Source organism: Jaculus jaculus, chromosome 9 (assembly GCF_020740685.1).
Source record: "Jaculus jaculus isolate mJacJac1 chromosome 9, mJacJac1.mat.Y.cur, whole genome shotgun sequence".
Classification (NCBI taxonomy): domain Eukaryota; kingdom Metazoa; phylum Chordata; class Mammalia; order Rodentia; family Dipodidae; genus Jaculus; species Jaculus jaculus.
The window spans coordinates 5,884,082-5,909,662 of NC_059110.1; the positions used below are offsets into that span (position 1 = coordinate 5,884,082).

The 25,581-nt window shown below is 43.1% G+C and overlaps 1 protein-coding gene across 4 annotated transcripts in view; it reads left to right on the forward strand.

Annotated features, from left to right (window-relative positions):
• Prkn (parkin RBR E3 ubiquitin protein ligase) overlaps positions 1-25,581 on the forward strand; it is a 1,150,905-nt gene that overhangs the window by 400,014 nt on the left and 725,310 nt on the right. For all 4 annotated transcript variants that reach the window (XM_045158191.1, XM_045158190.1, XM_045158192.1 and 1 more), the window contains exon 4: positions 6,195-6,313. In XM_045158191.1, the coding sequence (XP_045014126.1) occupies positions 6,195-6,313 (119 nt within the window). The remainder of the gene's footprint in view (positions 1-6,194; positions 6,314-25,581) is intronic.

Genomic DNA, 25,581 nt, shown 5'->3' on the forward strand with positions numbered 1-25,581 from the left:
TGAATGATGGGGGCTGTGCCTCATGGAAAGGCAGAAAGACAGTCACCTCACAGGACCATCATCATCTTTCTGCTGAAGGGCCTTTTCTGGGAGCGCTCTGTGTGGCTCTCCAGAGAGACATTCTTACCAGACAGTGAACGCTCTGTGTTCAACCTGTCCATTTGAGCAATGTTCCCTCTTGATTTGCATTAGATTGAAGTGGATGCATGATACATCTTCTTGATGATTCAAGGTGAGGCTCCCTCTGGAGAGGGAGGCCAGGGGCCTGTGCTGACTGGACTCCATGTGGAGCCACTGACGCTAATTCTACATACGTCATTCAAGCTGAGACTGATGAGTTCTCTCTATATAATGTGCAAAGAGCTTCTTGCTGGACTTCCAGCCACAGAATCAATTTTGCTCATTTGTTATATACGTTAGTGGTCCTGTCTCATGAGATTGATATTCTAGAGAATGTGCCCAAACACTTGATAAAGAGCCACAGCCCAGAAACACAACAGCAAGAACTCTAGCAGATGTTGAGGGAGAAGAACCTTTGGGCCTCAACAGTTATGTATACCCACATTCCCTTCACAGAGTCCAGAATGTCTGGCCAGAGGTCTAGAACACGGTAGATATGTAGGGGCTGATCACGGCTCAGTCTCCTCCCTAGCTGACTGAAGGAAGTGGTAACCCGAGTGAACAGGATAGATTGCAGTTGATGAATGGAGCTATAGTAACACTCAGGAAACAAGGCTCAAGTGAGGGGGCAAGAAGGAAGGGGCTCGATGATGTGGAAGGAGCTGGATGAAGGTTGTGAAGGGGCGTACCCCATCCCAGCACACTTTCTCTCCAGATGCTCCTTCTGTGATGTTGGACAAGTCAGTTGTTTAAAGGTGACAATGCAGAGCCAAATCCTTCCCTACTCTTAGATATTATTTTTTATATACAGATCATATCTTTATGGGAAGTCAACGGTGAAATTCTTATAAGAACTGCCATTTCAGCTGGACCTTGAGCATGTGAGTGCTATTTGAAAGCTAGTGACTGGGTTGAAGATGGCAGGATCACTGTCCAGGCACGTACCAAAATTCGATCCAGGACACAGGATGGGAGAAGAGCTTGCCCTGCCTCTAGCTCTACCAAGTGCCCAGGATCCACCCATCACCTTTTTGTTTTACCTCCAGTGCCTCAAATCTCAACCTGTTCTTCCTTCTCCTCTTCTTTCAGTGTTGTTTTTCTGTCAGCAGCCAGAATGGAGCCATTGTTCTTGTTGGGGTCATGGCAGTCTTCTGGGCATGGCCTCTGGCTAATTCCTGGTGAGGGAGTGAGAGAGGCTGGCCACTTCAGTGTATTTATTCTCTGCTATGCTGCAGGATCAAGTAGCTGCTACCCACATGAGGCTGTTGAAATTGGAATTGCTTTTTAAATTAACCGAAGAGAATAATTCCTAGCCTGGTTTCAAATTCTCCACAACCCCATGTAGCTAATGGCCTCATATCATGTGTACATGTGTAAGGCGGTGCAGATGTAAGACATTTCTGTAACCACAAGAAGGCCTCATGAGTAGAAGCCTTGCATGTTATATTTTATTTACTGTTTTACTGTGTTCAGATGGGACAAATACTATACATAGAATGTAATATAATAATACAGGCTTTGTGATATGAATGTCATTAGTGCTTTCAGCATTTTTTTAGACCAAGAAAGCAAGGAAAAAGAGGAGACTTGGTTGAGGATTATGTTCATGATGCAAAGTGAGAGAGGAACTAGCAAAGACGGCAGAACGATAGTGCTAAGGAGTGCCAGGAGCTGATGGTCACTCTGTGCAGGCACAGCTGCTTGCACCTTCAGATTGCCCTTGGCTCGCTGTGCGTCTAACTTCCCTGCTGGGGTAGAAAGAACTTCTCAGTGCACTAGATAGACTTTACTTGTAAAGCATTACCTTTGTGGACTAACCCACGTGGCACATGGTAAAACATTTGCTGATGGCTTGGTATGGAGGGAAGAATGTGGTCGGCGCATTTGAGAATGCTGGTTCAGACGTCAGCAGCTTAGCTTCTTATAGGTCAAGTCCTACATCACGGGTCAATGCCTCCGTCTAAACATTTTTCTTGTGTTTGTTTTCTTTTGTGCCTTCTGAGAAATATGACTTCCTAAGATACATCATGAGAGAAAGGCTTCCATGGTCAGGTCAATTTCAGGACACATGAAATTTCATCCCACCTCTCTGCGGAGACACAAAACTCTACGAAGTCCCACCTGAGGGCTGCTGTAGCCTGACTTCACTCAGTGTTGCCTAAACGGCTTTAACCGAAGAATCCCCAACATTTTGGCTTCACAGCTTCCCATGCCTGCAGTGTTCTGTGAAGTAGACGCAAGGTGTGCTGTGTCTGTGGATAGAACTATGGAAAGGACAAAGTCACTTAAAATATCTGTGGTGTCATATGAACACAGAACTTAGTTTTAGGGTGTGAAACACATCTAAAACTTCAGTATAAAAGCTATAGCCATAAGGTGCATCTCTGAAGAGCCTACTCATGGAGGGTGTGCCTGATACGCTAAATCGTTACAGTTGGTGAACTACCAATGTGCACTACATAATTTCGACCATTATTTTTTCTAGGTTTACTTTTATTAGACAAAAGAGGGATATCTTATAAACACATACATAAAGCTGTTTTGATTATTTTAAGCAGCAAGGGGCTGACGTATAGAAGAATAAATAGATTAGGAGAGAAAAACATCTTTCTGATCCAAAATGAAGGAGATACGCGTGTGTGGAGAAAGGCTTTGAGGTCATTCATAGAGTTGGGCCTTTCATTCCTGTGGGAGTGGTGACTCCGTACAGGGTTCCACCCGCTGGCCTCCGCCAGGCCAATGAGAGCACGACCAGAAGGTGCTCAGGGAGTTTGTCTGTTTTCATTCCTGTCCAGTATATTCTGGGCCACTGTAGGACACAAAGCAGTTGCCAACTTTAAATTGTGTCACATAGCAAAATGGGTAGGGAAGGCACTCTGAAAAGGGGTTCCTCATGATTTACCTGAAGTCTCCACTGCTTGACGGATTGGAGCCAACAAAACAGCTTAAAATGTGCTGTGGCCAGGGCTGGCCTGACCTTGACTTCCTCAGACTGCCTATTAATCGGCAGCTCACAGCCGGCTCTGGGCAGCAAGGTGTAATGGATTGCATGTCACCCTGTGCGGCAAGGGCACAAACATGGCATGCAGCGTTTTGCGAATAACTTTTCAAGGACGTCCTGAAGGCCGGAGCAAGCCCAGATGGAAGGGGGTCCTGTCTTTCTGCTTAGTCTTGATGTGTCCTTAGCTGAAACAATGATGTAATCACCACCATTGCCCTAAGGGAGATAGAGGAGCTGTTTAACATCCTGCAGCTTCTGTGATGTTGCTTGCAAAGCTGCTCCATCCAGAGTGCTCGTGTCTGAACCATCCCTCCTCCGTCTTTATTGCTTAGACTACACAGTAGTTTATAAAACTTGTGAAAACTGGTTTCATTCATGTTGCTGATAAAGGTTTCAACAGTGAGGGTTGCAGCCTTCTTCATGGAACACAGGTGAACACTGCCAACAATTCCTGTGATTTTTTGGTACTCAGTCATTTATCATGTGATGTTTATACATGGTCCTGCATTTCAACTATGATCCAGACAAACCTAAAGAAGAGATTACAAGTAATTAATTACACTTGCTAATAACTGATATTCTGGCCTGGAGAGATGGCTTAGCAGTTAAGGTGCTTGCCTATGAAGCCTAAGGACCCAGGTTTAATTCCCCAGGACCCACATAAGCCAGATGTACAAGGTGGCACATGCATCTGGGGTTCATTTGCAGTGGCTGGAGATCCTGACACGCCCATTCTCTCCCTTTCTCACAAATAAATAAATAAAATGTAAAAAATGGCAGTGATAGTCATAGCTTGGGTATCTTGTCCACTAAGGTACCATGGCTGCAAGGTGGTGTCAAAAATAGTAACTTAGTAACAATACAAACATATATTTATATTTCATCTTCCCTTTCACATTGAGCACGAAGATTTCATTTCCAGAGAGTAACAATTTTAAAATATATTCCAAATAAATCACACACTTCTTACTGCATGTTACTCTCTACAAAGTTTTATCATCTGCAATATTAGTAAAGGTGTTTAAACAGCAGATAGTCCAAAATGTCCACAAAGTCATTCTATACATTTGTGCAACATGGAACTGCTGAGGATTCAGTACTCTTACTGTTTTACCACTTGTGCTGCTTTTAGTAAAACATGTTCATTTGGGAATCTGAATGTTTTCATTCATAATGATAACAACTAGTTATCAATTATTAATTATTTTTATGATGATGGCATAAGTATTTAAAACAGTTTTGGGCCATGAAATTTTATGCCTCACCCCAAGCAACAGCCACGTAATTATTAACTACTGAATGAATGAGTTTAGAAACTTGGAACTACAGGAGGGCAGACATTTTTTTCTAAATGCATGAAAGCATGTGACCATCCAGAAGGTTCCTTCAGTGTAACGAGTAATGCTGTGGGTATTGACGCTTGAGCAAAATAATCAAAGATACTTAATGACTATTTTTTTTTTAAAAATTTATTTATTTATTTATTTGAGAGTGACAGACACAGAAAGAAAGACAGATAGAGGGAGAGAGAGAGAATGGGTGCGCCAGGGCTTCCAGCCTCTGCAAACGAACTCCAGACGCGTGCGCCCCCTTGTGCATCTGGCTAACGTGGGACCTGGGGAACCGAGCCTCAAACTGGGGTCCTTAGGCTTCATAGGCAAGCGCTTAACCGCTAAGCCTTCTCTCCAGCCCTTAATGACTAATTTTGTGTGTATGTAACTAGGCACATATATAAACTCATGTTACCTTATGCATGTGTGATACTGTGGTCAATACCACCTGTTTTCTTCAGCTTTCTCAGAAGACACTTTGCCGTTACTCCTAGTGCTGGGAATGCAGGCGGGCCAGCACGCCCACCTGGAATGCAGTGGTCACTGGGGTTCCAAGCTTGGGTCCTCACATTTACATGGCAAGCACCTTATGCACTGAGCCTTCTGCACAACCCTAGCTCTGTGTTCGTCTGCTGCCCCTGGGGGCAAGCTACTCTAATTGCACTTGTCCAACTAGAGAGGATATTAATGGAAGACAGAGCCTGAATTTCTCCTGCACATGTGCCACATCAGTGATGTTCCGCAGGGCTGAGGACTCTTATTTTGACTTTGTAAAAAAACATTTTTATTTATTTATTTATTTGAGAGAGGGAAAGAGGGAGGGAGAGAGAGAGATTGGGTGCTCCAGGGCCTCTGCCACTGTAAACGAACTTCAGATGCATGTGCCACCTGGTGCATCTGGCTTACTTGGGTCCCGGGGAATCAAACAGGGGTCCTTTGGCTTCACAGGAAAGCATCTTAACCACTAAGCCATCTCTCCAGCCCTCTTAATTTGGCTTTGTGTGTAATTGCCTCTTGCCACAACTCCCCTAGAAACCCAGCATACTGTGACCACACCATTCATATAACAAGGAAAGGTTGGACTTTCTGAGCAGGTAAGAGTGTATTGCACAGTGGTATGGAGTAGAACTCAGCAGCAGTGGTCTCCACTCTTGCCAGCCTCCATACTTCCTGCCCTCTGCAGCACAGAAGGCATTTGATTTCCCAATGTTGCAAACATACTTGGCAGGCTCACTGGTGGCAGGATGCTAACATGGCTGGGTCAGTCACAAGGGCTGTTGGCAAGGAAAAAATAAAAAAGACTACCTCTTTTGACCATAAAAACTAAATTTTCTAAAATAAACCATGTTCTCCTTATTGAACTATTTATTCCAATAATGTAAAAAAAAAGCCGGATCATGGTGGCACATGCCTTTAACCCCTGCACGCGGGGGGGGGGGGGTGCGATGCAGAGGTAGGAGGATCACTGTGAGTTTGAGGCCACCCTGAGACTACATAGTGAATTCCTGGGCCAGAGTAAGACCCTGTCCCCAAAAACAAAAAAAAAGTATGTATATATATATATATATATATATATATATATATATATATATGTATGTATGTATGTATGTATGTATGTATGTATGTATGTATATCCTGGGAACTTAGCCTTATAATTTGCCTCTAACAAGCTTTGTAAGAGACTTTCTTGTTTCAGTCTGACTCCAGAACTTATTGAGTTCTTTTTCTGCTCTTCCCCGCAGGCAAATCAAGTTACAACAGCTTTTATGTCTACTGCAAAGGCCCGTGTCAGAGAGTGAGGCCAGGAAAGCTCCGGGTACAGTGCAGCACCTGCAAGCAAGCCACTCTCACCTTGACCCAGGTAAGGAAGCAGGCACAGCAGCCTCACAGGATGCCCAGAGACATCAGTGCTTTATCAGGAATGCTTTTCTATGTTCCTCATTGTCTATCACCCCAATGAATACAAGTCTCTCTTCTTTTTAATTAATTTTTTTATTAATTTGTTTTGTACTCAGTGAATACAGTCAAGTTGGTACGATTGTTAGGCTCGTCCATGTCCTACCCCCACCCCCTGGACCCTCTTTGTTGAGGTATATGGGCCATGCATTGTAGAGTTAGCCCACAGTAATGGACAGGAGAAATGTCTTGGCATATTATGACCCAACGTGTGCCTCTGACATTCTTTCTGTCCCCCTATTCCGCAAAATTTCCCTGAGCCATGTTGGGTTCATTTTGGGTCTGCTTCCGGGATGAGGTGTTTGGAGTCTCTGTCTCTGGATATCTGATTTGGTAGGAGTTGATTGTTCTCTGTATCCATCTCCTTCACCCTTGTGCTGGTGCCTGGTTCACCAAGAAAACAGCACCCTTGCTTGTTTCCCCAATTATTCTTAGTTTCAGCTGGGGCCCTTTTGAGGTGTGATGGGGTGGTTCTCTCCTTAGATCTGTGTCTATCTGAAAAAGAGGAGCAGATTCTCCAACAGAAAGTAAAGTTAGCACTAGAAAAATGGGATACTCCTTATTTATTTTTTATAGAGTATTTAATAGGTGTAGGCCCTCTTGCAGCCCACGATTGATAGTAGCTTGATAATGGAGAGCGGACTCGTGTTTGGATATGGTTCTGACTTGTTTCCCAGCTCCAGCTATGGGTCACGTTCCACTGAGGGGATCAGTTAGCCGAATGATAAGCAACTGGTTTCCCACCATAGCTGTGTGCTACTGTTGCACTTGTGTGAGCATCACAACAGGTTATTTGCTGCGAAGTCTCTCTTATAAGAGGTTTTGATGGTTTATGGTACCTGAAAGTGTTTAACAATATAACTTTGTCATCTGGATTTCTCCTTTTATATTATCTTATTGTATGTGTGAATTTTTGTGTGGGGATAGGGCTAGAGGAGGATATATAAATACAGGTGTGAGTGGACATGCATGTCTGTGATTTGGAGTTGTGAACACATGTATGCATGTGAAGGCCAGAGAACAACAGAAGATGTTGGGACTATGCATCTTTTTTTTTGAGACAAGTTCTCTCATTGGCCTGGAACTCACTAGGTAGGATGTCATGGCTGGCTAGGAAGTCCCAGAGATCCTCCTGCCTCTACCTTATCAGTGGCAGTATCATACATAGCATGTGACAATGTACCTGGCATTTTTCTAACATGGCTTCTGGAGATTAAACTCAGGTCCTCTTTGCTGGCAGGCAAGCTCTTTACAGATTTGGTGCTGAGCAGTCTCTCCAGCCCTGGTTTCTTTCTACTCTGTAAAAGTTTAGTGAATACATTCAATTCAAGCCCAAAACAGTGTAGACTGCTTTTATAAGGAAAAGGTGTCACACTGAGGAGGGGACAGTTTCTGGAAGAGTCCATGAAGGTGCCTCTTAGGCTACTTGAAGTGTGTTCTGTTCGGACTTGTGTAATGGGCACGTGGCTGTGCACGTCAGAGCCCACTGAAGTTCTCGTCACAGAGCGGTGCCCTGAGGTTGGCAATGTAAACCAGCCCTTAATATGCAGTGCGCATCCACAACCAAGCGCCAGTAAACCAGGCTCTGCTTGGGTCTGCTGCTGGCCTTCATGCAGTCCCCCAAGCCTTTATATATAAATCTTTTTTGTAATGTTTGGGGAAAATATGAATACTGTTGCCTGACCCATGACCATTCTCTGAAATTTCAATTCCATTGTTCGTAAATAAATACGGCTGGAGCCTGAGACCATTGCCTCTGCCCTGTGTCCATGGCTGTGCTTGTGGATACAGACAGAATGGCTCATATAGCTTGAGTTATATAGTTATTTTTTAGGTCCTTTGGAGAAAATGTTAGATGACTCCTGGTATAAAAGATGGGATTGATTTCTTTGTGAGTTCCATGCCATAACTGTGATGTGGACATAGCCGCGTTTACAGTGTGATGGGCACTGCTGGGAGCACAGGGAGGAATAACACATACAGTCTGAACTCTGAGTTAAACTACTATTAGTAATCCAGTTTTAGAACTGAAAAGAATTAGGTTTAAGTTGATCTAGGCATCTTCCCAGTAAACTAGAGTCTATAGGTCGGGGTTTGAACTCAGGCTGCCTCATCTGGGTTTACCATTGATTGTCACATTGGTGTATTTACACTAAGGGTCACATACACACATGCATAAAACCATCCACACTGATGAGACAGGTGACATGATATGAGGTGAAATGTGGGCAGTAAGCGGGGAGGAGGGTCCTTGGACAAGGAGTGGCTGAGACCCCTGCACAGAGAATTGTTGGCAAACTATGTAATGTTTGTGAAATACATCATTTGAAAAATGTGCTCTGGGCTGGAGAGATGGCTTAGCGGTTAAGCGCTTGCCTGTGAAGCCTAAGGTCCCCGGTTCGAGGCTCGGTTCCCCAGGTCCCACGTTAGCCAGATGCACAAGGGGGCACACGCGTCTGGAGTTCGTTTGCAGTGGCTGGAAGCCCTGGCGAGCCCATTCTCTCTCTCTCCCCCTCCATCTGTCTTTCTCTCTATGTCTGTTGCTCTCAAATAAATAAATAAAAAATGAACAAAAAAAAAAAAGAGAAAAATGTGCTCTGAGTGTGTGTGGGGGGGATAGACAAAAAATGATTCAGAAACAGCAACAAAACCACTGAAGCCTCTGTTTCAGTCCAAACAAAGGAGAGAGTGTCAGGATTAAATGAGATGTGGATAGTCCACGCTTGGAATGCCTTAGACAAGCACCCAGGACAAGGGAGAGGCACCTGTGGTGTTTGGTTAGAATGATGACCTGAACCCAGATGGCCCTGGAGAAGCCTCACTGGTCTACTTCACACCTGTGTCACCTTGGGGACAATTGTTCACTGACATGATTGCATCTGTCCCTTAGTTGGGATGAAGATTGGGTCATCTGTAAAGAGCACTTAGAACAGTAGTAGGACATATTTGGCAATATTAACACATTTATTATCACACTTCTATCTTTCATAAATATATACCCATGCTTATGTGTGTATTCACGTGGGGGTACATACCTAGTCCTTTCAGAAAAGAGGAAGCAAACCAGGTGTGTTGGTGCATGCCTTTAATCCAAGCACTCGGGAGGCAGAGATATGAGAATCGCTGTGAGTTCTAGGCCACCCTGAGACTACATAGTGAATTCCAGGTCAACCTGGGCCAAAATGAGACCCTACCTCGAAAAACAACAACAACAAAAAAAAAAAAAAAAAAAAAAAAAACAGAGGAAGTACCTTCACTCCACTCCACACTGGCTCAGAGCAGCCATTGTTCCCACCCCAGCATTGAGTCACTCTGAGAGAGTCTGTGCGCTCTTTCCTGGAACATTCTGGAGGGGAATGATCTGGTCTGTCAGTCTAGAGATCTCGCCTCCCCTCCATCTCGAGTGCCCTCCCCCAGGGTCCCCTGTGATTTTGCTGGCTCCCAGAATGGTCAGCACATTCTTATTGCCCTTATGCTCCTCACTGTTCTCTGTTCACTGCCCCATCTCCTGGGGTTCTCCTTATAGCTATCTGGCCTCTCCTCATCATTCCATCAGTTCCTGCTCCAAGAAGTGAAACTGCAGCCACATCATTGCAGATGCCCCTTCATTTTGTTTTGCACCCCAAGCTCTTGTCCAGCCACCTGTCTGTATTCTGAGGGCCATGTGCCTTATGTGATCAGATAACTGTCACTCTGGGTCCCTGGTTTATCATCATCCCCTCACAACATACCTAGCTGCTAGCAGGACCCAAAGCAAATAATTGTGAATGTTGCACCTGTTTCTGAATGTGCACACATTGAGTCTAGAGATTCACGCTTTGCAGAGATCCAATCTGGCATGTTATACTCATGCTATCCATAATGACTATGGATAACTTGGATTATTTATGGGTAAATTAAGGCTAAAATTGGTTGATTTCCTTTTTCCTAATTGTATTAATGTATCTGTGCTTTTCTGTGTTTTTTTTTGTGATAAACTTTCAAAATAGACAGGTTTTTAACAGAGAGACTCCATAGGGTTAAGTAAAAAACCTAAAGTTGCACAGTTAGCAAATATTGGAATGAGGAGTGAAAACTTGCTTCTGCTTCTTCCAAAGCTCTGGCTTTCTCTAGGATACATTGCTTACAGTACAAATCCAGCAATCAATGCCCTGTCACCTAACCACTTTCCTTGTGCTAAAACATCACTGAAAATACTCCTGGAAGAAAATATGCTGAAGGATTTAGGGAAGATGGAAAGGAGATGATTTAAAGATATTTTTAATCCATAGTTTAGGCCTGTTATAGACGTAGCATAACTGGCACAGAGCAGAGATCAGACGTTTCTGTGCCATTGCCGAAATGCTTTCCAAATAGCAGAAGCTGCACATGCAACGGTCCCCACAGAGAGCCCCCAGGAGAGGCTGCCAGGGCACTGCTGACGGTCTGTAAGCTTGTGCAAGGCAGTGCTGGAGTAGTGCTAGGTTTTCCAGAAGAGAGTAAGTTCGCTACAGAAAATTGGCAACTCTTGGGTTTCATTTTTCCCCAGTTCTTTATAAAATAAATAGCTTGCATACTTTTCTCTGGTTATGAGCAAAGAATATCAGATCACGTGTAGATGACTAGCTTCATTGGATTAGTGTGTAGTTTGTTTGAGAATGTTTGCAAAAGACTTTTATACATAAGGGGAAGAATCAGAACCCTGGTAGCTATCTGAATGATATTTTTTCATTTCTTTCTTTCTTTCTTTCTTTTTTTTTTTTTTTTTTGGTCTCAATAAATCAGCTGGCAAACAGCTCTGTGGATCTCCAGTCTCTGTGGTCATTTCTGTAAATCTTATTGTTACCTGAGGTTCACTCCTAATTACCAGTATTTTCCCAACTCTACTTAAATTGTGCATGTCACAGTGAAGACCTGCTCCTTATACATGATGTTTCACATTTAATAAACTGGCAAAGAGGATGGACATGAGCCATTGCTGTCCTGATGGGAAACTTAATCCTGTTGTTTGACATTACCTTGAAGATGAGTTAAGAATCAACTCACACACCAGGCCCCTTCAATTTCTAACCAAAATATCCTCTTTATTTCATGGTGACCTTGGCCAGGGCTTCAGCTTGAAAGGTCCTGTAGAGGTGTGAGTGCTCACTGGAAAATGGTGAACATGGCTGATTGAAAAAATAAAAAGCATGGCAAGCATTCAGTTTTCAACTGCTCCCTCAAAGAGTGCCCACTAAGGATCATGTAGAAGTGAGACAGGGTGGGCACTGCAGGCATTGCTCTGCATGTTGTTATTATTTTTGAGTGTTTTCTTGAGCATTTAAATGGACAATTTAGAATGGCTCATGTCAGGATTTCAAAGATCTCCCCAGTACCTGCTCATGTCAACAAAAGCAGCATCAGAGACCTAAAGCCTCTTACCTCTTTGACTGGACTGAGGAGTTCAATTAGAGCTGATGAGAATGAGTCAAAGCTAACCTTGGGACTCTCAGAAGGATGCTCTTCCTTTCCCTACAGACTCTGCCTTACTGAGTCCTAACAGGGGTCTCTCCCAATTATGGACCAGGTAACCCGTTTCCTCTCATCATTGCCCTGTGCGTGGCTGACACTCTAGAAGACTTGGTCCTTCTCCAGGAAAAATTCAGACCTTTCTGTGATAGGAGGTAACTGACTCATGTAACTGGAAAGAGGCTTCCAATACATTAAGGACATATATAGAATGAAAGGAGCTATTGACTCTAGTAGTACTTAGATAACAAAAGAGATGCAGAAGTGCACCTCAGGAGAGAGCCCCTTGCCTTGTGCCTGGAGTTTGTGCCCAGGAGCAATCCTCTGGACTTTACTTCTGATTAAGATTGCCCACAGCTTGCCTCTACAGCACCCACTCTATGTTAGCAGAGTTATCCTCCAAGAGCATCTCTCTGTTTGCACTCAGTTTATTAGTCTTAAAATTAATCAGAAGCCAGGAGATTACTGCAGCCAAGAAGTTTGGATGATATTTTCCCCCTACAATCACTATAATTACTTTATCTCAAAAGGAACTTTATCTTTGCCACTCTAATGAGATAGTCTGCCTCGGAATAGCATTAAAGCTAAAAGGTTTCTGATGAGAAATGGTGCAATAAATAGAATAAGATGTAAAGTGCCTGGCATGATGGATTTTGTTTAAAATTGGTTTATAGATTAGGCACAATTTATGTGAGGAAATTTATTAAGAAATATAGTCTAAATGTAAAATCCTTCTTAAACTTAATATTTGTTACAGATTAATTGTTAGGAGTCTACTTGCTTCTCATACTATTGAAAGCTGCTCTCACATCTTCGCAATGAATTAAAAGTCTTAGAATATGTCTAAGCTTACTTTCTAATTTTAGCCAAAGATGGTTTTTGCCCAAGTATGCATTTCTCCCCTCAGGGCTTCCATTGTCAGTTAGGGAAATTCTGGAGAGCAATGAAGAGTCCCTTACCAGCGACTTCCTGTTGTTTGAAGTTTCCTATGGACATCTCAGTGGTTCACTGTAACTCTCCTCTGCACTCTGCTTCCTGTCATATCATCAGACCTGCAAGAAGCCTTTCTGTGTGCAGGCCTGGAGAAGCTGAACACCTGCAGGTCAGGGGTGGGTAGTGCCGTGTTCCCTTCCTCCCCTCAACGTGCATCTCTGGCACTCTTCTGTTTCCCACCTTCTTCAGAAACCCACCCTCCTTGTTTGTACAAGTCATGGTGTTCAGTTCCGTACATCTCCACTCAGGGACTTCTTAATAGGAAATGCATTTTATATCAAACCAGGTATATCTTGAATACATTAATTTATTAGGTTAACTGGCCATTTTGGAGAACCAAATTTTGGTGACCTTATGTCTTAGGGCATCCATAAGGGAAAACACTTGCTTACCTGCTGGAAGACTTTAATTGTCAGCATTTCTTTGGATTGTTTTAGTGAGCCTCAGAGCTTCCTCCAATGTCAGCTAGCTGACATCCCGGTAGGAGGAACCAAGATGAGAAGAGCATAATGGGACAAAAGGCGGCAGGGAACAGGGAAGGAAAGGGGTTCAGACAGAAAGTGTGTTGGAGTCTATGTGGGAAGGTGGGCAAAACTGAGACTACCTACCTTCAGACAGGGTAGAGAGCTATGCATGACCCTGTGGCAGATAGAAGTCTGTATAGAACTGTCTCATCTAGCTCACAACAATACAGGACATTATCTACGTTTGAAACTAAACAAACAATGATTTTTTTTTAATACAAGTATATCCCAAACATATTCTTAAAAGTTATGTGGGTGGCATTTCAGTTGAACTCAATGTCCTCTTGTTTGCCTGGGAGCACTAATTCTGGGATAATGATGCGGGATTTCAGACTTCTGCAAGAGCTTATGAACCCCAACTTTTAGGTCTTTGAGGATTGTAAAAATAGAATGAGCAGGATAAATTATGAATTATAAGGTTGATTTAGGGAAAATTAGAACCCAGGAAGGAGGCTAGCTGAGAGAAAGACTTAAGGCGAGCTCGCAACAGGGAGACTCTCCACCACAGAGGCGCCCTCACAGGGAAGGTAAAACCCCAGAATCAAGAGATCCCTTCACACAAAAGAGCAGAGAGGACTGAGAAATAGTAAAGGACTTAAGAGACCAGAGAGCAGACAGGTATCAGCGTGAGGGCTGGAGCAGGAAATGGTAATGCCTGGTAAACGAGCAGGAGAGAAAGTGAAGAGACTTATTACGCACGAGGTAGACCCAGAGTTTACAGCAAAATCACACCTAGAACAAAGTGAGCAGGCATCTGGAAACACCACATGAGAGGCACGGACAGAAAAGCTCCCGGACAGGTAACGAGAGCCTCCCCGTCTCCAGCCTGGCTGGCAAATGGGAGAGACACAAATGCACTGTTATTCAGATGGAAGAACCTGGGTCAGTCAGGTGGCCAAAATGGAAGAGAGGAGCACTCAGCAGAGGACAAACTCTTTATAGTTAATCACGATGGCCTTTTGTCATTAGACTCGGGTATGTAGGGAGAAGACTTGATTGGCCCTGCCCAGGTATGTTAGATTTGGGAAGAAGCAATGGGTGCAGTAGTCATCATGGGTGAGACTGGATCAGATGATGAATTCCAGTCCTGCCAAGACCGGCAGGGTGATACCTCTTTGTTCTCCTTGGCCCCCTATCCCACCTGTCTCCAAAAATGCTATCTTTCTTTTCCTGTTTCTCCTTCAATAGTACTTCCCTTGTAGCTCGGGTGAGTGGTCATGGTGCCAAGAGAGGAGGACCCTTACAGGGCGTTGGGGAAGGGCATGCAGGTGAGTCAGACTGAGAAAGTGCTGGGAATACTGACAAATATGGAGATGGACATGTGTGTGGAGCATTCAGGAGGGAGTGATGGAGAAGTAAACAGAGGTGATGCCGACCCCTCCAACTGGAAGGAGTTAGCCACCCCAGCTGAGCTATGGTCACACCTGGACTAGATAGAGAGGTGCATGTTTCTGGAGCACTATTGATAACTGCTAGTAATCAGAGAAACTACTCCCTAGAAAGATAAAGCAACCAATAAGAAAGCCACTGCTACCTGGAAAAGAATTATTTCTGGTTTTGTTTAATTATACCAATGGAAATATGGAACAGAGTTTATAAGTAAAGTGGACAGTTGCTTATTTAAATAATTAAAATGTTTTATATTATATATATGCCATATATATATATATATATATATATATATATATATATATATATATATACACACACACATACATACACACACACACACACACACACATATATATATATATATGTATATGTATGTATCTCAAATCATTTAGGAAATTAGAAAAATGAGATGTAGGCAGCTTTTCAAGCTACTCTCCTGTTGTAGAATTTCTTACATTGACAGCTTTGCCAAATGTCCAATATTTCAAACTTAAATTTTCTTTTGTCGTATTAGTTGGAACTGTTGCAGTTTATCGAAACCAACAGAAGTGTTGGCCAAGGTTGGTAATACATTGGCTTCTCATTGCAAGTAATTATTTTCATCTGAACGTGGCCACTGTGCTGCTCCTCCTTTGGCTGTGAGCTTCCTTTTCCAGGTCTGTAAGAAAAGGAGAGAGTGAAAGAACGCCATTTTTGCAGATACAAATTCTCCAACAACCCTTTAGAATGTAGGCCCCCAAACTTAGCCTCATGAGGCCCTGGAGAGATTGGTCCTGGGTTCACCAGGCAGTGACCTGGCTTTGTGTTGTGAATAGCATCTCAGTGTTCACTTAGCTACCCAGCCGTGCTTCTAATCTATGTCGCTAGCTGAAATGCTTAAAACCCATAAGCAAGACATTGAAATCACATAATTCTGAAAAAGCTTGAATATACTCATTTTTCTTTTTTTTTTTTTTTTAAATGTGTGTGCATGTTTATATGTAGAGAAGGATGTGATTTTAGGCAAGCTGCTTTTCCTCCCACCCTCTCTCCACTTCACCATAGCTGTGACTGGCCCTGCCAGTGTGCCCAGGTCTGTGATGGGAATTGACTACGGCCCCTACCACTGGGATGAGAGTGTCACAGCTTTGCTCCCTCCTTCCAGTCAATGGGGAAAAGTCTATGTTTTAGTCTCTGGCCCTGGTGGAGATATGACACTCCAAGCCTCACTTCCCTGAAGGAACTTAGCAGGTGGCTAACGTGGGATCTGGAGAGTAGAACATGGGTCCTTAGGTTTCACAGGCAAGTGCTTTAACCTCTGAGCCATCTCTCCAGCTCCATTTAGAGGATTTTTAAGGGAAATATTTATTAAAGCCACCTAAAAATGAAAAGATAGGGTTTTCTAAAGAAAATTTTCATTTATTTTATTTTACTTTAAATTAATTACATGTATCGATAAAACAAACTGCTGCCTGTTGCCTCTGGTAAAACTGTTCAAGCAGGGTGACTTCACAAGAGCATTACCATCACCTCATGCACCAGCTGGGCTGTTCTTACTTCACAACTTACTGTCCTTCACAGCACACTTCCCAGTGTCATGGTGTTATGGGATTGGAGCTCTGAGAGGGATGTTGGAGAGACTGCTGTCTGGGCTTAGAACTCCCCAGGCTCCTGACTACCAAGCTGCCAGTCCTTGTCTATGCTTAGCAAAGAATTGAAAAAACATGGGCACTGAGAAGTGTAAGTCATGGAAGATTTATTAAGGTAGAGTGCAAACAGGAGAGAAGAAAAATCAGGAAAGCAGCTAAGCCAAGAAGAATTCCTTCCCTCCTGGTTGGCTGTAAGGGGAAAGGGAAAGATCTCTCTAACACACGGGAAGCTTGGATCAGATTCATTTATATGAACTAGACATCCAATTAGGATGTGTCTCATTGGCATGTCTCAGGGTGCGTGAAGCATCTTGATTGAGTGCTGGGCCCAGGAAGGGGATCTGAGGAAGCATCAGAAGGTGCTGCTGTGCCACATCCAGTACTGGATGAGTCCTCATCAGACCCGAGCTCTGGCCTTCCCACGGCAGGCAGGTGGCAGCCACACATATATGAGCCTGTCTCTAGCTGACAACATTTTTATTTGAAATAATGATGGTGATAGTAATAATGATTAAATGTTTCCAAGGAAGATCCTTCCTTCATCTCACTCTTCATAATTTCCTCCTATGGCCACTAGGGGTTATAAAAGGTCATTGAAAACCAAGTGTCTGCCAAAGACAACCAGACAGCTTTGACTGGCTTAGACTGGTCCTGTTTCCTCCCTCAGGTTGGTTCCATAGTTTCCAGTCCACCCAGAGCTGTCTCCACAAGGAGAGAGGGTGGGATGAGCAGTGGTGAGTGGCAGCCATCTTTTTACATGCGTAATTGTTTGTGACCCCTTGCACAAGAGTGTCAGTTCCTGACTGGGGGGAGATTTTGCTGTCATCTGCTCTAGCTGCATCACTGTGTTTATTCTGGAGATTTGGCCAGCCTCAAAGTTGCTTTTGTGAGTGAAATGCCACTGTTTTTCAGTGGCTGCTCAGAATGGAATTGATATATTATCCATCTGACCACAGAAGGTCTTTATCAAGAATTATGTAAATAAAAAAAAAATAGAACTTTAGTGCAGCAAGCTAATTTATTTTTTCTTTGCCTAAGAAGTAAATGACTCCAAAACCTCACTGGGGAAACATAAATTGGATTGAGTGGTCTTGCCTCACTTCATAGTAGTCCCTTGGTTGATGCTTTATAAAAATACGTGTGTATTCCCTACCTTAATAAATGTGCAAGGCTGCAGAGGCACACAGGAGGTGCTACCTCAGCATTGGGCAGGGGGTGTAGAGCAGAACCGAGGTCTGCTGAGCATCACTGTCAGAGCCTGGCACTTTGCATGCAAGCTGCCGTCCGCCTGGGAATATCAAGCTACCTGCATAAATGTATCATTAAAGCCAGATGAGAAATGGAGAGGTTAATTGACTTTACTTGGGTCACACATAGAGAAAGAAACCAAACTGAGGATTAAATCTGAGGGCCTGGAGCTTAGATTCTCACTGAAGGTGACGCATCGTGTTACAGGAGTTTTCTCACTAGGGCACAGGAGAGTTGAAACCGGCTCTGAATCTTCCTGAAGGGAGATGTCCTTTCCTGAGGGTGGGGGGCGTCAAGATTCAGGAACTGGTTAGAGGTGAGATACAGAGTTTTCCTTTTATGAAGAGAAAAAGGATGAGTGCACTTGGAGAACTTTTCCTTAGAAATAAGTTATAGCTCTTTTTAGAAGTTTAGAGAGACTTTATTAGATTAATGGAGGATAGGGGAGAGGGTATGCAGCGCTCCTGCCCATGAGAAGGCAGGAGGGGTAAAGTCCTCAAGTTTTGACTTTTAAAATAATGACTTAGCCAAGTTGGTTTTATAGTGGTGCCCTATACCAAGAAAGCTACAGCCTAGGCATGAGGTGTCAGCAGACATAGCATCTGTGAACAAAGGTAAAATACTACAGTAATGTCTTAGTGTGATTGGACTAAAGGTTCTCCCAGCCATTTTCAAAGAAACATATTTTTACTAGTGTCAGAATTATGTTAGATTTTATGTACTATAAATTATCATTTGTGCATGGGGATTTCAAGCAAGTCTACATAGCCATCCTTATAACCATATTGACCAGCTGAGCAAGTGACCTGCAATTGAAATCATCAGGTATGACCATCATTTGAAACTGGTGACATGGAAAGAAGGAACATCTTTGAGAGCAATGAGCTTTCCTCAGCTCTTGCTTAGGTTGTAACTCAGGAATTAGAGTGCTGGGATGCTCAGGGCCACACAAAACTTTCACTGAGTCAGTGGCCTCTGTATTTTTGTGCGATGGATTTTAACAAATGAAATCCACAGACCGTTAAAGGTGAAGTTAAGAAAGATTCTACTGTAAAGCTAGAGCTTACAGAGATAGTGCTTAAGAGAGGGAAAGAAGACATAGCTTCTGATGGGAGAAGGCAGGAGGGTTACTGGAAATGGGAAAACCTGCCTAGATACACGGATGATTGGGGGTTTTTATGGAAATTTACTGAATATTGGTTGAGTGGTCAGTTGAGCCCCCATCTCAGGTACCCAAGTGCTGCCAGGTTCAAGGGAGGGGTGTAATCTCATATAGTTTTCTTGAAAAAAAAATATAATGAATGAAAAGTCAGATTCTTCCTGTTGTAGTTACCTTTTCATTGCTGAGACAAGCACCCAACCAGAAGCAGCTCGTGTGAGGGAGGGGCTGATTTCTGGGGCTTACAGTTCCCCAGGAAGCTCCAGCATGGCGGAGGAATCTGGCTCACCTCATCATACATGCATATCAAAAAGCGAGCCAACCACCAGAGCTCAAGCTGGCTCTGAACACAGCTTAGAGCTGGACTCCATATGCACCCACCCCCAGTGACATACCTCCTCCAGCAGGGCTCTGTCTGCTGGAGACTAAGTAGGAAGCTTAATCAAAAATTCCTGAATCTATGGGGGACATTTACATTCAAACCACAGCCTACCCCCTTATGTTCCTGGTCTCTAGCAAGGGGGAGGATGTGAGGACTCTAAGGAAGGAGACAAGAGAGACCCAGATTCCCCTTAGAGGATCAAGGACATTCCTTTCTTTTACTTTTGGAGACCCTGCCACTCCTCAAGTGCCCCATCAGCACCTTATGCCCATCATCATTTTATGGACAAATGTAGTAAGAGCAAATGAGAATCAAGACCATTACTCTGTCTTTATTTTTATTTAAAGTAGTTTAGGTGAAGGTCAGTATAAACAAGTGTAATATAACCTATAACTGTATAATGTTGCCATAGCAGATAAATTTTGCATAAACAGATACAGAGAAAATGAGATACAAGTTCACAGAACAAATAGAGTGTGATGAAAAAACTAAGACCTGTTCCTTGAATACCCTGTACTCATTTTATTACATGATTAAGTTCTAAGAGGCAAGGATGGCTTTGTCTATCTTAGCATAGCACACAACACATTATGGATGACTCGGATATTATGTAGAATAAATGAATAGCTAGCTGACTTCTGGCTTTGTGGTCATTTTTGGCTTTAGCCTTCTCCTAATCTTAGATTAGAAATGGACTTGGCAGTCATCCCATCTAAATCCCCAGTCGTGATGGGAGAATGGTACCACATGTTGATGTTTGGTCACTTGACTTGCTAAAGGACCTTATACCAGAGGAATCCTCACCCACATCTTCTAGGGCAGGATGGAAAATAGCCCTGGTGCAGCTCTTTCAGTTTCCACGGGGACGTCCCATGCTACTTTTACTTACATATGCTCTGGGCAAACAGGATGAATGCAGCATAATGGTGCCAACCAAGTATATCCCCCCTGAAGTTTACCATGGTCTGACCAATATCAGGGCCAGGCCCACCAATGAGGCACTTCCTTCTTGGTTGAAGATGCAGTGGGTGCCCCACTGTGGTGGGATGTGCATGCTCTTGTGCAATCACCCCCTGTTCCCTGAAGCCTTCACCGTTTTTCTGTGTCATGTCTCCAACAAGGCAGCTTATATACACACCACGTTAATGAGGAGCTTCAGAGATTTCACCAAGAGTACACTTTCTGCTCAGTTTTACAATGGGTTTAACACTGTTCTAAAAATAAAGTCTATCACAAAGCATTTACTATTTTTAAGATTTGTAAATTGTCATATGGTATCAGCACCTCTTTTGCTTTATAATATGATTGTATTTGTTGCTCCATTCAAAACATCAAATTTAATATTATGTTATGTAAACTAAATCTGTAGAGTCTTTAACAGTCAAAGCAACTTTATTTTCAATGTTTTTACTGATATGATAATCATGTGATTTTGAAAAGTCAGGCATAACCATGATGGTTTTATACCTGAGAAAACTCTGTGAGGTACTGAGAGCAATCAGAGGTATGAAAGGTCCATTGTTATTTTTAACAGTCCTTACTTCATATTATTGCTAAGGCAGTTAAAATATTGTAAATGTGCAAGATCACTGGCTGTCATGCTTTCCTTCGAAGACTCTCTTGTCTTTCCTTTGATTCATGTTTTGGAGGCTCCATCTTTGCTGAGGCCATATGTGTCACTGACATGTTCTTCACTGAATGTCATGTTATAGCTGTTCCTGCCATTTTTAAATTCTACCTAAGGATATCAAGATAATAAGAACCAAAATTAGCTGACATGTAGGACCCTTGGTGGCATGGCGCTGCTGTCATTTACCAAGTTATTACCCACTGCTCTTTCCTGGAGAGAAAAAGATCTTCAAATTTCTCATGTGAAGGACACAGACTATCTTGGGTTCTGGCCCTCCTTGCCTGAATGCTTATCTTTCTGTTGTTTTCTGAGGCAATAGGAATAACTTTTAATAATGGCTCAAATTACTTTAGTTTTAATTTGGAATAATATGGCTATCCACACATTTTTGCCTCTTTCATTTGGGAAAGTACAGTGTTAAAGGTGTGGTCTGAGAGTGAATTCGTGGACATGTCAGAGTCTATATTTGATTTTAGCATATTATTTATTGGAAAAAGAACCACACATTTACCTATCACAACTTAAAATTCAGTGGACACTTGTTTTCAAATGACTATGTATGACATTGAACTTAGAAAATTTGGATGAGCTTAGAAAAAAGCTCTGCAATGTGCTCTACTATATATTTTAAGTGAAATATGTACCAAATTAATATCACAAATCTAAGAAAATGCCCATTTATCTGTTCAGAAGCAGTCCTCAATACAAATTTTATAACAATGCCAATTTTACTTGTATTGGATGAAGCTTTATTAAGGCTAGTGAGAACCAAAGAGCAAGATAGACAGTGGCATATTATTTTTAAATTATAGTTTTATGAATCAGGGTTTTGAAATAAATGCCACATTTAGGAAACAGAAATTGGTACCATTAGAAAATGGAGAAGATTGGTTTGCTTCAAGTTTCTCAAAGATTCATGGATTAGTTCTACTCAGCCCTGCTCATTTTACCTCAAAACACACGTGAAATAGAGCACCTTCACATTAATTTACTGCCAGGCCAGGAGGCAAGGAAGGTCAGAAAGGGAGAAAACGTTGGCAAAGGGATGCCCAAGAGAAGGGGATCGTGGTGTACATGCTTACTACGTCACTAGGTTTTATGTGTGTGTTTTCTGTTGTTTTAAAGGCAGGATCTCACTGGAGCCCAGGCTGACCTGAAATTTGCTCTGTAGCCCAAGGCTGGTCTCAAACTGACAGCCTCATACCCACGCTCCACTTCACCCTCCTGAGTGCTGGGATTAAAGGCATGAACCACTATGCCCAGCTACGTCACTACTTTTATTCAGTTGTTACCATTGCTTGATTTGACAGTTTGAAAGGGTAAACATAGCACCGAATCTGCATTAATTAGAATTAATTAGTGTGCTGTCCGATATGGCAGTTGCTAAACGTGTGACTGACTCCTCGTGTTCTTGCCTTCCTTCCTTCCTTCTTTTCTTCTTGGTGTGTGTATATAGTACGTGGAATATGTACATGTCTGTGCTGATATGTGTGTACTTTGGTCATGTGTGCAGAAGCAAGAGGAAGATGTCAGAGGTCTTCCCCTATTGCTCTTCAGCCTTATTTCCACAGTATCTCACGGAACCCTTTTAACGTCTAGGCTGCTTGAGCCGGGAGCCCTGGCGATCCAGTTATCCCTGCCTTCCTCAGCATTGAGGTTTTAGGCATGCACACCATGCTAAGCTTTTTATGTGTATGCTGGAAATCTAACTCAGGTCCTCATGCGTGCAAAGCAGATAATGTCACCCGTGGAGCCACCTCGTGACCCCAAGCGCCAGCCACTGTAGCTGCACACCAAGGTGCTGGCAGGCTCCACTCACTGTAATGTGCGGTGTTGGTGCAGAGTTTTCTGCCATCACAGAAAGTCTGTTGGACATACTAGTTTGTAGAGTTGTGGTTTGGTAATACAATGAGACTATTTCAGCTTTTTGTTCATTGTAAGTGTATTTATGAAGAGAGTTTGATTCTTGTCCATTGCAAAGTGGAAGTGTGTGGTGAGAGCTTGGGCAGAGGGCATGCTGCTTGAATAACCCTGAGGAAAGTCACTGTGGAGCTCTAACACTGGCATGAAGCAGGGCTTGCCTTGCTCTGGTAATCACAGATCGGGTTCCATGACCAGCACTGTTCATTTCATAGCTGCTTCTGTTTTCTCCATGTTGAATCATTCCAAAGATGTAAGCATGGACATTTGAGAATTTGGGAGCCCAAAATCTGTGGTTCATGTAAGACTGAGGGGCTTACCGTGTTTCCTGGCAAGAACTTCACCACTGGGCCATGTCCCCAGCTCCTTGCAGGTGGATTTTTCATACAAAGAACCCTACATCTTTCAAGAGTCTTTTCCTCACTCCACATCCACAGAACAGTTCAAGGTTTCCAGGTCAGAGATGATGTTGACAGGAGTGAACTATCCCTGCACAACCTGTTTTTAGGAGCTGTGTCTGAGGCCTGTTTCTAGGATGGGGCCACCTATGCCAGTCTTTCCCCTTAAGAGCATACTGGCTCTCTAGCTGCTGTGGATTTGCATATAGTTTCACTATTTTCCCTTACAATGAGCAATCCTCACTGAGTGAACACTCTCTGTCTCCCAATATTTAAAAGCCAAGTGCAGTAATATGTGTTTGGGCAGCAAAGTTGATCTTCCTGGAACCATTTGCTTATAGAAAATATTATTTTCCAACAAAAAGCAAATGCCCATTAGCCTAATACCCTTGCTCTTCATAGAAACCCTTCCTTATAATCCTGTTGTGGTTTGAGTGTATAATGCCCACATAGGCTCGTGAATTTAACACTTAGTCTGCAGCTGATGTGCTTAGGAAGGTTGTGGAACCTTGAGGAGGTGGAGCCTTATTGGGGAGGGAGGTGGGTTGTGACAGTCTTCTCTGATGCAAATCCCCTACAGGTGGGCTTCTTGGCGCTGCCAGGAAGAGGGCACTAGAACATCTCTCCCTGTGTGTCAAGAGGCCAATAGACATTGTCCAAATTATCTCATAGAGCCCTGGCCACTCTGCACCTCTTTGAACTCACAACCTGTTGAGGTAAAGACTGGAATGGAGCAGTGTCCTGTTTAGACATAAAGGGATGAAGAGTGGATGGGTCTTAAACTTACACTCTTCAAAGCACCACACTAAACCTGCTGTAGAGTAGCTCTGCTGGGCTGTAGCAGCAGGGTCTCTGCATTGGTCAGCAGGATCCTCGAAGTCTAGGCTGCTGTTGCTCATGCTGTCCCTTCAATCAGGCTGGCTAGGTCTCAGAAAATGGCCAGATTCCTGTGGGGTGACCGATAAGGCGGAGGAGTTGCTAGGGTAGAAGATGTGTCCCTGAGCATAAAAGGCAGGACGTGTTAAGAAAGCAAGAAAGAGTGTAGAATAGAAAGGTGGTTTGGGAACTCTATTGATTGGTGGTAGGGAAGGCTATTGATTTCTCAGTGTTCCATTTCCATGTCAACATTGACGCTGATGTCATTAATGAAGACAGAGCATGCTCAATCAATAGCTTTGGTGGACAAGATCACTGTGTTTGGTTTTGGAAATTCTGAGCTCCTGCCAACTCTTGAATGTTCATGTGGAGATGTGTGAAAGCAGTCACATATCTGGGTGGCATATTCTTCAGAATTTATCCCAAAGCAGATACCTAAGCTTTAGATATGTGTCGTAGTAAGAAAAGAAGATCTTTTCATCCCTCTGAAATCCCCTTCAGTCTCCCAGAAAGGCTGTGATGGAATCAAAATCAGGGCAAGTCCCTTCAGGCCAAGTCCTGCTGCATGGAAAGTAAGATTTCAATTCTGTTTATGTTTGTGTTAAGGTATAACTGGAAATGCAGATGAAATCTTGATAGTTTAGTATAATTTTTGAGCTCTAATCCACCTCTACCTTTAATGAATACAGCTTCGTGTATCTACAAAAATTAAATAGAAGGACTGGTATGCCACTAATATAGCAACTAAGGACTCTCAGCCTTGTGTGTCTGTAAAGCAAAATCCAGGGGATGCAAAGTAGTGTAAAAAGGTCACCATTCATATGTACTTCTTTCCTTCCTTCCTATATTATATATGAGATTGAAAACAAAACGTGGTGACCTAGGAAGTTAGACTGGTGTTGTCTGTACACACTCTACAGGGAATGTCTTGCTAACATCTGACTCATTCATTACCAAGTGGAAGATGTATCCTGTTCTTGATAGCAGCATAGCCAAGGGCCTCTGTGTACATATGTGGACTTCAGTTAGGCCTCCTCTCACCTTTAAAATGAGGAACCTTGGCTGCATCATTTGAGCTTCTCTCCTACCTCTAAATCTCAGTGTGTTTGGGTCCTTCTCTCCTGTTCAGAGATAGCTGAAACCTGTGAAGGTGACACTGGAGTAAATAACAAAACGCATGTATGGTGACCTATTCAGGGCCCAACGCCCAGTGGTAGGTAAGTGGTTCTCAGTTTCATCTGTAGCTTCCTGTTTCTGCTGCAGTCACTGGTATCTCGAGTCTCAGATATACCAGACTATATTCTGTGGTTATTCATAACACAATATCAACATTGGTTTCTTGCTTGATCCTCTTCCTATTTATTTGTTTGCTCGTTTACTTGTTTCTTTCTTCATTTTCTGCCCAACTCTCTTGCTCCATTAAATGCAGAAAAGCATTTAAAATTCACTGTGTGTGAGAATCCATCATCCTGGTAACATGACCTTTCTGCTTTCCCACAACCCCCGGGGAAGGTTAACACCCAGCACCCACTTACT